This window comes from Carassius gibelio, chromosome A20, assembly GCF_023724105.1.
Source record: "Carassius gibelio isolate Cgi1373 ecotype wild population from Czech Republic chromosome A20, carGib1.2-hapl.c, whole genome shotgun sequence".
Classification (NCBI taxonomy): Eukaryota; Metazoa; Chordata; class Actinopteri; order Cypriniformes; family Cyprinidae; genus Carassius; species Carassius gibelio.
In genome coordinates, this window is record NC_068390.1 from 28,543,789 (window position 1) to 28,560,376 (window position 16,588).

The 16,588-nt window shown below is 40.7% G+C and overlaps 1 protein-coding gene across 11 annotated transcripts in view; it reads right to left on the reverse strand.

Annotated features, from left to right (window-relative positions):
* Positions 1-16,588, reverse strand: part of plcb4 (phospholipase C, beta 4) — a 45,428-nt gene that overhangs the window by 14,807 nt on the left and 14,033 nt on the right. For 5 of the 11 annotated variants that reach the window (XM_052534729.1, XM_052534727.1, XM_052534728.1 and 2 more), the window contains 18 exons: positions 15,664-15,807; positions 10,089-10,168; positions 9,113-9,166; positions 8,945-9,026; positions 8,194-8,294; positions 7,902-7,959; positions 7,059-7,167; positions 6,030-6,240; positions 5,788-5,881; positions 5,604-5,683; positions 5,372-5,519; positions 5,182-5,272; positions 4,729-4,818; positions 4,080-4,183; positions 3,922-4,008; positions 3,695-3,845; positions 3,317-3,401; positions 2,799-2,923 (listed from right to left, as the gene is read on the reverse strand). In XM_052534729.1, the coding sequence (XP_052390689.1) occupies positions 2,799-2,923; positions 3,317-3,401; positions 3,695-3,845; positions 3,922-4,008; positions 4,080-4,183; positions 4,729-4,818; positions 5,182-5,272; positions 5,372-5,519; positions 5,604-5,683; positions 5,788-5,881; positions 6,030-6,240; positions 7,059-7,167; positions 7,902-7,959; positions 8,194-8,294; positions 8,945-9,026; positions 9,113-9,166; positions 10,089-10,168; positions 15,664-15,807 (1,894 nt within the window). Of the gene's footprint in view, positions 1-2,798; positions 2,924-3,316; positions 3,402-3,694; positions 3,846-3,921; positions 4,009-4,079; positions 4,184-4,728; positions 4,819-5,181; positions 5,273-5,371; positions 5,520-5,603; positions 5,684-5,787; positions 5,882-6,029; positions 6,241-7,058; positions 7,168-7,429; positions 7,618-7,901; positions 7,960-8,193; positions 8,295-8,944; positions 9,027-9,112; positions 9,167-10,088; positions 10,169-15,663; positions 15,808-16,588 lie in introns of those variants that run through there. The other 6 variants (XM_052534732.1, XM_052534730.1, XM_052534731.1 and 3 more) reach the window with 3 other exon arrangements.

Below are 16,588 nucleotides of genomic sequence, written 5' to 3' on the forward strand. Positions count from 1 at the left end.
GTAAACTTCATATAGCCAAAATTGTAAATTCTACTTCTTGTTACAAGTATCGAATAACCATCACTTCTACCACAAAAGACTGCTTTTTAAGTTATCTTCCTGATGTATCCAAATTCCTCCGCATATCCAAAACCTCAGAACAACTTGATGATGTAACAGAAACTATGGACTCTCTCTTTTCTAGCACTTTAAATACAGTTGCTCCTTTACGCTTAAGGAAGGTTAAGGTAAACAGTCTGACACCATGGTATAATGAGCATACTCGCACCCTAAAGAGAGCAGCCCGAAAAATGGAGCGCAGCTGGAGGAAAACAAAACTAGAGGTATTTCGTATTGCTTGGCGGGAAAGTAACCTATCCTACAGAAAAGCATTAAAAACTGCTAGATCTGATTACTTTTCTTCTCTTTTAGAAGAAAACAAACATAACCTCAGGTATTTATTCAATACAGTGGCTAAATTAACGAAAAATAAAGCCTCAACAAGTGTTGACATTTCCCAACACCACAGCAGTAATGACTTTATGAACTACTTTACTTCTAAAATCGATACTATTAGAGATAAAATTGCAACCATTCAGCCGTCAGCTACAGTATCGCATCAGACAGTGCACTATAGACCCCCTGAGGAACAGTTCCACTCATTCTCTACTATAGGAGAGGAAGAATTGTATAAACTTGTTAAATCATCTAAACCAACAACATGTATGTTAGACCCTATACCATCTAAGCTCCTAAAAGAGGTGCTTCCAGAAGTCATAGATCCTCTTCTGACTATTATTAATTCCTCATTGTCATTAGGATATGTCCCCAAAACCTTCAAACTGGCTGTTATTAAGCCTCTCATCAAAAAACCACAACTTGAACCCAAAGAACTAGTTAATTATAGACCAATCTCGAATCTCCCTTTTCTGTCCAAGATACTAGAAAAGGTGGTATCCTCACAATTATATTCCTTCTTAGAGAAAAATGGTATATGTGAGGATTTCCAGTCAGGATTTAGACCGTATCATAGTACTGAAACTGCTCTCCTTAGAGTTACAAATGATCTGCTCTTATCATCTGATCGTGGGTGTATCTCTCTATTAGTTTTATTGGATCTTAGTGCTGCGTTTGACACAATTGACCACAACATTCTTTTGCATAGACTTGAACACTTTGTTGGCATTAATGGAAGTGCATTAGCATGGTTTAAATCGTACTTATATGACCGCCATCAGTTCGTAGCAGTGAATGAAGATGTATCATATCCATCACAAGTGCAGTATGGAGTACCTCAAGGCTCAGTACTAGGGCCGCTACTCTTCACGCTTTATATGTTACCCTTGGGAGATATCATCAGGAAACATGGTGTTAGCTTTCACTGTTATGCTGATGATACGCAGCTCTATATTTCCTCGCGGCCCGGTGAAACACACCAATTTGAAAAACTAATGGAATGCATAGTTGATATAAAAAACTAGATGACGAGTAATTTCTTACTGCTAAATTCAGAAAAAGCAGAGTTGTTAATTATAGGACCTAAAAACTCTGCTTGTAATAACCTAGAACACTGTCTAAGACTTGATGGTTGCTCTGTCAATTCTTCGTCATCAGTTAGGAACCTAGGTGTGCTACTTGATCTCAATCTTTCCTTAGAAAGCCATGTTTCTAGCATTTGTAAAACTGCATTTTTCCATCTCAAAAATATATCTAAATTACGGCCTATGCTCTCAATGTCAAATGCACAAATGTTAATCCATGCATTTATGACTTCAAGGTTAGATTATTGTAATGCTTTATTGGGTGGTTGTTCTGCACGCTTAGTAAACAAACTACAGCTAGTCCAAAATGCAGCAGCAAGAGTTCTTACTAGAACCAGGAAGTATGACCATATTAGCCCGGTCCTGTCCACACTGCACTGGCTCCCTATCAAACATCGTATAGATTTTAAAATATTGCTTATTACTTATAAAGCCCTGAATGGTTTAGCACCTCAGTATTTGAATGAGCTCCTTTTACATTATACTCCTCTACGTCCACTACGTTCTCAAAACTCAGGCAATTTGATAATACCTAGAATATCAAAATCAACTGCGGGCGGCAGATCCTTTTCCTATTTGGCGCCTAAACTCTGGAATAACCTACCTAACATTGTTCGGGAGGCAGACACACTCTTGCAGTTTAAATCTAGATTAAAGACCCATCTCTTTAACCTGGCATACACATAACATACTAATATGCTTTTAATATCCAAATCCGTTAAAGGATTTTTAGGCGGCATTAATTAGGTAAACCGGAACCAGGAACACTTCCCATAACACCCGATGTATTTGCTACATCATTAGAAGAATGGCATCTATGCTAATATTAGTCTGTTTCTCTCTTGTTCCGAGGTCACACCAGATCCAGTCTGTGTCCAGATCAGAGGGTCACTGCAGTCGCCCGGATCCAGTACGTATCCAGACCAGATGGTGGATCAGCACCTAGAAAGGACCTCTACTGCCCTGAAAGACAGCGGAGACCAGCACAACTAGAGCCCAGATACAGATCCCCTGTAAAGACCTTGTCTCAGAGGACCACCAGGACAAGACCACAGGAAACAGATGATTCTTCTGCACAATCTGACTGTGCTGCAGTGTGTGCTGGTGTCAGAAAACAGCTAGAAACACATCAGCGGACTCAGAGAAGCTGGTCAGGTCAGATCTAATATGATTTTACTCTCTCACTGTCTGGTGATAATCTATTATTCCTGGCTCATCTGATCTCTGTGTGTTTAGTAATGGCCCCGGTTGCTCTCGGACCCCGGGCCCCGGGCGTACCTGGAGTCTGGAAGTTCAGAGACACCATCTGGCAGCCGGCGTTCCAGAAGATCTGAGGCATGTAATTGCTGGAGTCCACGCGGCCTCCTTTGGGGTAGATGCGGCTCATCTGTCGCTTGTTGTAGCTGTGCATCTGTGGCTGAGGAAAACACGTGGCAGTCCCCCGGCAGAGATATATCTAACCCTAACAGCAGGGCATCCCTCCCCGAGGACACACGGCTCACCGGAGACCAAGTCTCTCTTAAAACGTTCAAATCTGCTTTTAACCCGACGGGAGTCACAGGGAAAACACGGCCATTTCCAAGAAATCTGTTCACGTCTACATCAATCTATATAACCCAAAAACTATGACTTTTTGAGCTTTAATCTGCTTCATGTAACTAACTGTATTTAATCCAGGATAATGTTGCTGTAGCATCATGTCTAAATAAGCAGGATTTGTGTGTGATATCTGAAGAGGGTGATTTCAGCACGGTTTGGGGGCTGATGGGTAATCGTGCGCAGCTGTCAAAGGATACTTCACAAACTCGATGGCGTTGGTCTTCAGATAGCCCAAACCCACAGACTCGTTGAAGGACGACATGTTGTGATGGATGTTCCTCTCTGAAACACCACAGACACACAGGAGGACATTCACACACACACACACACACACACACACACACACACACACACACACAAGAGAAAACACACCTTGTCCTGGTTAATCAGAGTTCTGCTGTTGTGTGAAACTGCTTTGCTCTGATTGTGTTTGTATGATTGTAATCGGAGTTTGAATATCATTATGTGTGACTATAAAGATAATGAACAAATAATGAAATAAATGAAACAAGAATGTTATAATTATTATTTGTTGATTATGAGCTGTGTTCCCGTGTGTCTGCTGCTGGACTGACCCTCGGCGACCTCGAAGCCCTGGAACTTGACCGGCTGAGCGTAGTTGACCATAGCGGACAGGAACGGGTGGATGTTGGTCGTGGCTCCTTCATATTTATAGGAGGCGATGAGCTGCTGTTCGGCGTCAGCTTCTTCAGCCGTCTCCACTCCCTGATGAAGACACACACGCGTGACGCTCAGAACACGTAACAGACGTGTGCTCAGAAGAGTCTGACAGCTCGCGCACCTTCTTCTTGTTCTCCAGCTCCGACGCTTCAGACACGTCCGTGATCTCAGCGGCCTCGGAGCTCTCGGTGACGTCTTCATCTGGAGTCTGAAACACACGTGATGTGAGGAGCAGAACTGAGGAACACGGCTGCGTCACGCATGACCTGCAGCGCTCACCTTCCTCCTGAAGCTGTCCTGAGCGTCTGCATCACTGCGATCCTCCGACAGACTCAGAGTGTTACTGCTCTTCAGATCCGAGATCAGCTCTTTACCATCCAGCGCTGCACACACACACACACACACACACACACACAGAGAGAGACACACACACAGAGAGAGACACACACACACACACACACACACACACACACACAGAGAGAGAGACACACACAGACACACACACACAGAGAGACACACACACACACACACACACACACACACACACAGAGAGAGACACACACAGACACACACACACAGAGAGACACACACACACACACACACACACACACACACACAGAGAGAGACACACACACACAGAGACACACACACACACACACACACACACACACAGAGAGAGACACACACACACAGACACACACACACACACAGAGACACACACACACACACACACAGAGACAGAGAGACACACACACAGAGAGACACATGTGAGATATCATCTTCCGGCTTTCTGTGTGAGAGAGTGTGTGTGTGTGTGTGTGTGTGTGTCTGTGTGGGGGTGTGTGTGTGTGTGTGTGTGTGTCTGTGTGAGAGTGTGTGTGTGTGTGTCTGTGTGAGAGTGTTTGTGTGTGTGTGTGTGTGTATATACCGCTGTCCAGATCTTCATCGTTCTCATCTTCTCCAGTCTGGATGCTCATCTCTCCTGCCTCCATGTGCTTCTTAAATGACTCCAGCTGCTCTGTAACACACACACACACACACACACACACAATAATCAGTCATGACACTCAGTTTCAATGAAGTTTAACTAAGGATGTCAAGTGAAAAAACCTGATGTATTATTTGAACTCTGATGTATTTAATTATTAATCATGGTTGTGCACTGATTCATTAAAGCTGTATAATCAGCGGAGGCATGACTTCTATTGTGATTATTTGCTCGTATAATGATGTTACATCACTGCTGCAGAGACTGAAGTTGACTAAAGTGAAGTTAGTGCACATAACGTTCAAGAGCAGCCCTCTGGAGACGATGAGTGACGATTGTGTTCGATCGATCACTATCTCAGTCTGAGACACGTGTGTTTGCACATGTACGTACTCTGCTCCACTTCAGGCTTCAAGCGCTTGTTCTTGATCAGGATTTTGCGCTTGAGGTCGTTTGGTGACGGCAGCGGCTGCCCGGCTTCGATCTGAAACACAAGCACAGTCGTCCGTGAGCACAGAAACTCCTCCAGCGTGACACCCACAAACACCCGAGACAAGAGAGAGGAGATGCTTCAGTGGACTACATTTTCCACGGAGACTAAAGCAGGTCTGGTCTGGATCTGTGTGCGGAGGAATAGGTCACGTACTGGGAATCCCTCCAGCGGCTGCTTCAGCAACAGCTCTCCGAAGATCTCCTCGCAATACTTGGCCATCTTATACTGCTGCGTTTTACTGCAACACACACACACACACACACAGCTGTGAGCGCCGCCACACACCAACACGAGGCTGAAGTGAATCTGCGGCGCATTTCACCTGCAGTGGTTCTCAAAGGACAGAATGACAGGATATTCAGACGCTACAAACGCCGTTTCCTTTATGGCTTGAATCACATCCTGTTACAGACGAACACACACAACACAGGCAGAGTGCGTCAAATGAGCTGCATGTTTGGGATCGGAGCGCAGCTGCAGTGACGAGACGTTCGGTTTGTTCTCACCTTGAACAAGATGTCGGTGCACATGGCCTTCCCATGAGTGATGATGGGCTCCTGATCCTCACCTTTACCATCCCAGCAGTCCAGCTCCACACACCTGACACACACACACACACACACACACACTAGCATTAAAGGGACAGATTCAGACACAGGTGCGAGACGCTTCTGCTCGAGACCGTCTCAGACACTAGTCTCGTCTCTGCAGTGATGTTCAGATGAAGATGATGAAGAGGAGTGCACACCTGCATCCGGACAGCAGCACCTGACGGTACATCTCCACCGAGGACTTGCCTCCGAACTGTCGACCCGTCAGATACGTGTTGTGTGAGGAGCTGATGAAGTAATGAGCCAGCGGATGCTCCATCTCCTGACACAGATCCAGACGGTCCAGAAACACCGGAGCGTTCTCGTCTGACATCAGGTATCGGCAGAAGCCGTCGCTGGACATGTGACCTGAACACACAGACGAGCAGCAGAGCGTGACGCTCCAGACACTGATGCACACACACACGTCCTGCAGTGTCCAGTCACAGATACACCGTCTCAGACTCGGACTCGCTCGAGATCAGGGGCTTTTAAGGTACATGTAAGAGCTTTTTGAGACCTTTTGTTCAATTTCTCACAATACAAGACTTCATATATAATCCACAGTAAATGTGTTTCAAATATTTATATATTGGCACTAGGAAACTGAGATACTGAGGAAGATGTTCATCCAACATTTAATGACATGACTTTATGAACTAAAGATTTTATGCTCTGGTTTAAGACATTTTTAGGCTTTCATTTGTGGAAGAGTGAAATAACTTTTTAAGACCCATTTTAAACGCACCCAAAGAAATGAAAATGAGCTTTTAATTAACTGATTCTCAGGCCAGTCATAAGAACACTAAAGATGATTTTTAGCAGAACTTTTTCGCAGGTTTTCTAAATCACCAAGACCATAGATGCAGTTAAAATCATCTTTTTTTTATATGTTGTAATAATTGGAATATTGTAACTACTGTTAAAACCAAACTCAGTCCAGTTAAATTTGCAGCGTTATATTAATGTTTGTATGAGAAATGTATGTTCATAATCTTTCAATGTCATATTTAAGAATTCGAGCAATAATCTCGAAACACAAAGATTTTTCCAAACTCTGTTTCCGTGCTTGTCCTGACTGGAAAAGTCTTTGATCTAGTGTGTGAGGAGCGAGTGCTGACGCCGTCTGACCACCAGAGGGCAGCAGATGATCAGCCATCGGTCAGCATCACACATCCTCTATTTACCTTTCTTTTTTAAGTCAGCGTCTCTCTCGTACTTCTCAATGATCTGCATGACTCGTTTGGCATCATAGAAGGGGAAGAGGATCTCGTTGAGTCGAGGGTCCCGCTGGTTCTACAGAGAAAACAAAGATCTGAAATGAGGAAGGATTTGTGCTCAGAGACACATCTCATTCTCTTTATGAGCTTGTGAAATTACAGCTATGTTTGTCCCTCGCAGAATCCACAGATGCATTTTTTACCCTTATGAGGGCAGATTTTTCCAAACCACATAAAACACAGCACATCCTCACTTCAAATAACTCATATTAAAGCAAACTGAACGAGAACAGCATCTGATGTTAGATAACAGATGAGTATCAGGCCAGTTTACTCACATTCTGAGCTTCATTTCTGCCCTGCTTTAACATCACTTACTAGTTCACGAACAGTGACATGTCTGTGCTTTACGAGAGTTTGTGTTCAGCGGACAAACAAGCGTGAGACTGGCTGCACAAGACAAGCAAATCAAACACAACAAACACAAACACGACCCTCGACGACATTCAGATCCGCATGCAGCGCAAACATAAACACAGGAAGCAGATCACCCAACAGACAGAGAGAGAGAGAGAGAGAGAGAGAGAGAGAGAGAGAGACAGAGAGAGAGAGAGAGAGAGAGAGAGAGAGAGAGAGAGACCGAGAGAGAGACCAAGAGAGCGAGAGAGAGAGAGAGAGAGAGAGACCGAGAAAGAGCGAGATAGAGAGAGACCGAGAGAGAGAGAGATAGAGAGAGACGGGACGCAGACACACACACACACACACACACACACACACACACACAGTTAATAATGATGATAAAGAGCTTACTTCATTCAGAAAGCTGACTAACTGCTCTACGGTTAAATAATCACTTTTGTCTCCGTTGCTGCAAAGAAATTGAGCAGAAAAGATTTGGTTTGGTTATAATAACACAAAAGAAAACCATTAGAGAGAGAGAGAGTTAGACATCACAAAGCATCTGTTCGACACCTGTCTGATGCTCTATAAACCGTTAGTCAAACACAGGTTAATGTTGAACTGCTGAAGCTGTTAGAGTCTGTCTCTAGTTAGTGCTCTAGAGTACTAGTTAACCATCAGGACTGAACAGCGTGTGACGTACATCTTCTTGAAGAGCTCCTCAATGTCCGTGCGAGGGCAGATCTTCTGCGTCAGAGCATAGAAGATGTCGAAGGTGAAGGCTGAATGCTCGATCTCATCATTCTGCAATGCAAAACCAAATCAAGCAGGTTCACCATGACACTTATTTAACTTCTGCAACGTGACAGAAACAGGATTTCAACAAAAGTAGGACAAGATGTGGTTTGACCAATGAGGGACTGATGGGACGATTTGACGCGGAACGTGGGTTTGCACGGAAAGTCTTTGTGTCTTATTTCCAGCTGAAAACTAAATCAATCGTCTGTTTATCTCCAATAAAAGAAGTCTTTTTTTTTTTTTACAGGTTATAAAGATTCAACTGTGGTTTTTAGCTTTAACTGGAAAACAAATCAAAGAGTCTCATTGGTTAACATCTTGAAAAAAGACCCAATAACCTGGTTTACACATAACTACTAAAACTGAAATGAAAATGAAACCTTAAAATATAAAAATAAAATCTCATTCAACATGTCAATAAATCACGTTAACTGTACATAAAACAATGAAACACTAATCACAGAAAATACTACAATACAGTAAGAAATAAGTAATAAATAAAACAAATAAATATATAAAATAACTGTTCTTTTTTGGCACTGAAGATGATATGAGCTGAAAGTCAAAGAGGTGTTTCTCTTTAAAACCACAGCATCAATAAGAGCAGCATCATCAATTAAGACTCTTCCATCTAACAATATAAATGTGTAACAGACCTTTCCACTGGGGAGACCGAGCTCCTTCAGTGCCTGGAAGATTCCTTTCTCTGTTTTACCCGAGCCGAACGTCCGTGTTATGCTGCACGAGACAAGATGAGATGATCAGATCAGATCGGCCAGAACTTCAAAGAATAAAGAGAAGATCCAGAGGAATCAAACACTCACCCTCGAACCGGGATTTTGCCGTTGACATTCGTCACGAAGGAGAGTCTCATCCAACTAGACAGAAAGAAAAGAGAACGTTAAAGAAGACAAACATATCATGGATCCTGCTGATTCTAATCTGGTAAGAATTCCAACAGATCTCCAGCAGATCTCCACCTGATCTCTAAAAGATCTCCAGCAGATTGTCACCCGATCTCCACCTGATCTCTAAAAGATCTCCAGCAAATCTCAAACAGATCTCCAGCAGATCTTAAAACAGGTCTCCAACTGATCTCCAGCAGATCTCCAACAGATCTCCAGCAGATCTCCACCTGATCTCTAACAGATCTCCAACAGATCTCCAGCAGATCTCTAACAGATCTCCACCTGATCTCTAACAGATCTCAAGCAGATCTCCAACAGATCTCCAGCAGATCTCCAACAGATCTCCAGCAGATCTCCAACAGATCTCCAGCAGATCTCCACCTGATCTCTAACAGATCTCCAGCAGATCTCCAACAGATCTCCAGCAGATCCCCAACTGATCTCCAACAGATCTTCAGCAGATCTCCAGCAGATCTCCAACTGATTTCCAGCAGATCTCCAACTGATCTCTAACAGATCTCCAACAGATCTTCAGCAGATCTCCAGCAGTGGTTATAGTGGTCTGTTTCATTCCGTAGTGTAAGTATTGATTCATCCGGTAACACTTTATTTTACAGTTACATCTATTAGTTGCTTATTACTAATAACTATGACTTTTCTCTCAATAAATTCTTAATTGTCTGCTAATTAATAGTGAGTAAGGTAGTTGTTAGGTTTAGGTATTGGGTAGGATTAGGGATATAGAATAAGGTCATGTAGAATAAGGAATTAATATGTGCTTAATTAGCACTAATACATGGCTATATTCTAGTAATATACATGCTAATAAGCAACTAATAGATGTAACTGTAAAATAAAGTGTTACCAGTCGCCTTTATGTGGATCTACTTACTGTTTCTTCAGGCACGTCATTGGACACACGTTATTCGCCTTGAAGTTGTGAATCACTGATTTCAATCCTTCCATCCATTTCTGCACAAAAACAAATAATCATAAATAAGGAGAAATTAACACGTTTTGTAGTAGTTTACTACATTAGCTATTATCTTAACTAACTTAAACACATGATGTGTCTAAATCGGTTAAGTTTCTCCGTATATCAAGGAAAATTTACAGAAGGGCTAAAAGAAAATGGAAGGAGGATAGGCTCCAAGTAGCATCTGATATGTTAAGAGAAGCTCTGACAAATTTTCAGTATATTGTGAAGGTTGCAAAAGTAAAATATTTTTTGAATATAATTGATAAGATGACCATATTAGCCCGGTCCTGTCCACACTGCACTGGCTCCCTATCAAACATCGTATAGATTTTAAAATATTGCTTATTACTTATAAAGCCCTGAATGGTTTAGCACCTCAGTATTTGAATGAGCTCCTGTTACATTATACTCCTCTACGTCCCCTACGTTCTCAAAACTCAGGCAATTTGATAATACCTAGAATATCAAAATCAACTGCGGGCGGCAGATCCTTTTCCTATTTGGCGCCTAAACTCTGGAATAACCTACCTAACATTGTTCGGGAGGCAGACACACTCTTGCAGTTTAAATCTAGATTAAAAACCCATCACTTTAACCTGGCTTACACATAACATACTAATATGCTTTTAATATCCAAATCCGTTAAAGAATTTTTAGGCTGCATTAAGTAAGTAAACCGGAACCGGAAACACTTCCCATAACACCCTATGTACTTGCTACATCATTAGAAGAATGGCATCTACGCTAATATTAGTCTGTTTCTCTCTTATTCCGGTGGATCAGCACCTAGAAAGGACCTCTACTGCCCTGAAAGACAGCGGAGACCAGGACAACTAGAGCCCAGATACAGATCCCCTGTAAAGACCTTGTCTCAGAGGAGCACCAGGACAAGACCACAGGAAACAGATGATTCTTATGCACAATCTGACTTTGCTGCAGTTTCTCCCAAGGTTTTTTTTTCTCCATTCTGTCACCGATGGAGTTTCGGTTCCTTGCCGCTGTCGCCTCCAGAGATGTATAAAGTACTAGAGAACCATACTTGAGTAAAAGTACAAGTGCTCTATCAAAAAAGTGACTTGAGTAGAAGTTGAAGTGCTCTTTAAGCACCACACTTAAGTAGAAGTACTAAAGTATTCAACATTTTTTGTACTTAAGTATTGGAAGTAGTCTATTTTAAAATTTACTACTCAAGTACTGAAAGTAAAAGTAGAAGTATTGTGTTATGTAGCTATTAAAGAAAGTAGTCAAAAGTTTGAACATATTGTTTTTACTATTTCAAATGATTAACCTAAAGGACAATCACAATTCCTTTGACTGTAACTTCTTGTAAACAAAAAACTCTTACTAGGGTTAGTAAGCCCAATTTGCAAAATTATGTCATTAATAACTTACCCTTCATGTTGTTTCAAACCCCTAAGACATCAGAGGGTCATTTATAATTTTTTGAAGCATCGGAAATACATTTTGGTCCAAAAATAGCAAAAACTGTGACTTTATTCAGCATTGTCTTCTCTTCAGTGTCTGTTGTAAGACAGTTAAAAACAAAGCAGTTTGTGATATCTGGTTCGCGAACGAATGTAACCGGATCTTTTTGAAACAGTTCACCAAATCGAACTGAATCGTTTTAAACAGTTCGCGTCTCCAATGCGCATTAATCCACAGATGAATTAAGCTGTTAACTTGTTTAATGTGGCTGACACTCCCTCTGAGTTAAAACAAACCAATACCCCGGAGTAATTCATTGACTCAAACAGTACACTGACTGAACTGCTGTGAAGAGAGAACTGAAGATGAACACCGAGCCGAGCCAGATAATGACTCGTTCACGAGTCAAGAACCGTTTCTGTCAGACGCGTCCGATTCGTGAAACGAGGAGCTGATGATACTGCGCATGTGTGATTTAGCGTGAAGCAAACCGACACACACAGCGTCTGGAACCGAACTGATTCTTTTATGATTGATTCTGAACTAATTCTGTGTTAATGTTATGAGCCCAGGTGCAGTCAACGCCAATGACGCCATTGCGTCGAGCGCAACAGAATCGGTGAACTGTTTTCTTCAACTGGTTTATTGAATCGAACTGTCAGAAAGAACTAACGTTACTGGTCATCCGAGAACCGATGCAACCGATTCTTGACTCGTGAACGAGTCATTATCTGGCTCGGCTCGGTGTTCATCTCTCTCTTCACAGCAGTTCAGTCAGCACACGCAGTCTTCTTAATCGCTTGTTTCACTCAATGATGTGCCAGCTTCATCAAACCTGCCATCTACAGTTCTGGCAGTGGTTTGTAATGGAATAATTCGTAACATTTTTATAATTGTAACGAGTAACGATGCAGCACATAAAAAAAATATCGGAGTAAAAGTATTAAACTCAGCGAAAATATTTACTTAAGTAAAAGTGGAAGTAGGAGAAAAAAATAATACTCTAGTAAAGTACAGATACCGCCTTTTAGTACTTAAGTACAGTAGTGAAGTAGTTCTACTTCGTTACTATACATCTCTGGTCGCCTCTGGCTTGCTTAATGGGGGTCACTTCATCTACAGCGATATCATTGACTTGATTGCAAATAAATGCACAGACACTATTTAACTGAACAGGGATGACATCACTGAATTCAATGATGAACTGCCTTTAACTTTCATTCTGCATTATTGACACACTGTTTTCCTAATGAATGTATTTTGTTTAAAGCGCTATATAAATAAAGGTGACTTGACTTGATAAGAGCTACAATTAAAAACATGATTTTTTCTGCACCTACTAATTTTCTCGAGGCTACTCAAAAGATGTGTGACGATCTTAGTTCTTTGTAAACAAAGTTGATCATCTTCGTTCACAGATTATACAAATAATGACATTTCATTCTGAGTTAAATCATCAAGAGTTAATTTTTTAGTTTTGGCAGTTTTGAGCCTATTTCTTTCCCTCAGTTAGAGCAAGTATTAAGGCACACTAGACCTGCTCTACATCCGTCTGATGCTCTTCCTCCTCGGCCGTTGTTAAAATTTTATCTTTTAGGCAAAACTCTTCAATCTCTTTTAAATAGTAGTCTGATTAATGGAAATGTTCCTGCTTAAGACATGCAATAGTGCAGCAACTTCTTAAAGAACCGAATTTGGACTTTATTCTTTTAAGTAATTACCGACCTATATCAAAACTACCTTTCTTATCGAACATTTTAGAGAAGGTTGTTCTGTCTCAGCTTGCATCATATTTAGATATGAATGCTGTTATAGATTTGTTCCAGTCAGGTTTTAGGTCTCTTCATAGTACAGAATCGTCCCTTCTTAAGGTTTTTAAAGGGACAATAAGTAACTTTTTAGGTATTTTATTATCTAAAATCAATATTTTTATTCATAAATATGCCCTCAATGGTGTACAAATACCTATGCCAATGTTTAAACTAATCCTCGTAAATGAAGAATTTATTATCTTTATATACATGGGACGGGTAGGTCGACGGAGGCTTACATGTAGTTCCGCCATCTTGCAAAACTATAATAGCAGAGAGGGACAAAAAGTACTAAGCCAACGCGTTTCCACAGCGCGTCTTCGGTCAGAGCCAGAAACGCAGGTGCAGAGCAGTGAGAGGCGCTTGAAACTGCACCGGCAAGTTTAAAAGTCTGGATTGCATTCTTATTATGGACCATACATATGCCGCGCCACAGGAGAAGAAAACATCGTCGCCAAAACAGTCAAAAATAGAACGTAAAAGGAAACGTGACCGTAGATTACAGAAAACAAGAGTTAATGTTGGGGAAGCTTTTTCTAGGTGGAAAGAGCTAATGCTGAATAAAGATTTCAAAAGAGACGCTGAAGTGGCCAGTTTTCTTCTCCACAGGTAAGTCAGTGTTACAGTCTATATTATAATATTTTTTTATATCTAACAATGCACATTATTCAGAAAATATAACGAATAAAGAAGACATAACTATTAATTACAATATTTCATGTTTTCCACAGTCAGTAATTCATACTGTAACATTCGTTTGTTTATGGTCATGTTGCAGTTTGTTTGAAATAACACACCTGTTCACCTGAAGGAAAACTCGACGAAGTGCTATTAGAAGACATCCTGTCAAAGCTTTTTGGTACATATCGCCTACCGTAGATGCAACGCGCATTTGAAAAAGCGAGGCGCTGGAGAGCAAAATTAGTTTGAATGCAAAATACAATTTCACCACTAGATGGGAGTAATTCCTACTTAGTGTCCCTTTAATGATATTCTATAGGCAGTTGATTCAGGAAAGATAGTTAATCATATTGATCATGCTATTTTATTGCAGCGTTTAGAAGATGTTGGTGTTAAGGATACTGCTCTAGAATGGTTTAAATCATATTTAAAAGATAGATCTTTCTTTGTTTGTCTTGGAGATCTTGTGTTTATACATCAGTTAAATTACATAGTGGTGTGCCACAGGGTTCTATACTTGGGCCTATTTTATTTTCATTATATGTATGGTCCAATTGTGCAAAATTTTTCATAAATATAATATTATGTATCATTTATATGCAGTTGACACTTATATATCCCGAAAGATCCAAATAGTTCTCAATCCTTTGAAGGACTTGCTCAGTGTTTAGGTTGGTAAGCAATTTTCTTCATCTTAATACTAATAAGACTAAGTGTGTTGTTTTGTTGTTTTGGATCTTCTTTGACTTCCAAGGAAATTATAAGTAGGTTGGCTGAGGATAAGTGTTTCAGATCATGTCAAGAATTTGGGTGTTATAACGGATTCAGCCCTAGGCTGAGATAAACAGGTTCCTAGTGTTGTCAAGACTGCCTATCAACTAAGAATTATTTCTAAACTGAAAACATGTCTCTCTTTTAAGGACCTGGAGACTATTATTCATGCCTTTGCGTTATCACACATTGATTACTGTAATTCTGTATATATAGTTATTTTACAGGGTCAATTATCTCATATTCAATAAGTATAAAATGCATTTGTCACAGAAGAGAGAATTACTCCAGTTTTGGTTTCTTTAGACAGGTTGCCTGCAGAATTTATTATTTAATTTAAGGTTTTGCTGATTGTTTTATAGCATTGCATGGCACTGCTCCAAAATATATTGTTGACCTAATGATTCCTTTTTAAAATTTAAGAAACTTGAGATCTTTTAATGAGATGATTTTTTATGTTCCCAAAATGGGATTAAAATCAAAGGGTGATTATGGAACCCTCTCCCAATGCACTTTAAATCTTCCCCATCTGTGGATGCTTTTAAGCCTATTTTTAATGTGCTACAGAAATAAAAATCATATTGTAAGTTTTCAAACCTCAAATAACAAATATAAAAAAGCAGCCCATTTAATACTCAGTTTGAGCTTGTTTGATGTGGATGAACAAGAAACGACTTGTTTCACTCTGATTCAGTGAATCACAAACTGATCACACAACAGAAAATTACTGAATATGACAGAACATTCAGAACAGTTAAAGTTTGTTGGTGATACATGTGATTTACTGATGTCACACTTACCTTGGCCGTATCTGTGCTCTCCGTCACCACGTACATGAAGCTGAGGTTGACCAGGTCCGGCCCGCTGCAGACGCAGAAGATGCGACCGTCCAGATCCACCTCGCTCTTCCCCGTGGCTTCCAGAGACGCCAGGATCTTCGGGTCCTTCAGGAACAAAAACACCACACATGCAAACATCAGCTCATTAATACCGGTTCAGTTCATGAAGAAACACGGGATGACATACAACAACCTTTATAACAGATCAACACGGTCAACTAGACACTGCAGTTGTCATCAGGTCAAATCCCCTGAATCCCAATGGGATCCCATATTCCCAAACACTCACTCTTGTGCACGATTCATTTAAAGCCATAGTTCTGACAAAAATGAGAATTCTGTCATCATTTATTCAAGTTGTTCTAAACCTGTATGAGTTTCTCTCTTCTGCTGAACTCAAAGAAAGATATATAGAAAGTATTTTGAAGAAAGTTATTAACTAAAGTCAATGGGGACCACAAACTGTTTGGTACATTCTTCAAAATATCTTCTTTAAAATATGAAAGAAATTCATACAAGTTTGGAAAAACTAGAGCAAATGAAGACAGAATTTAATTAAAAATTTTGGACGAACTGTTGCTTTAATGACGTTAAAGGAACACCAGCTCATGAATGATTCAACCCTGAACTGATCAGTGTGAGATTCAACAGATTCAGCTGCGGAATAATACAACTCAATAAAAACTGACCCATATTCTCACACGCATTGGTCAAAGAAGTTAACAAACGTCCATCTGAACGTCTGTTTCTGTGCTAGCAGCATTGTGCTCAGTTCGATTCCCAGAGAAACGTCTGAAGTGATAAACTGATCAGAGTAAACGTGTCTGAACACACATCACCTCCTGCTTAACAAACAGCTGAAGCGGGTTACCATCAGGTCCTGTAA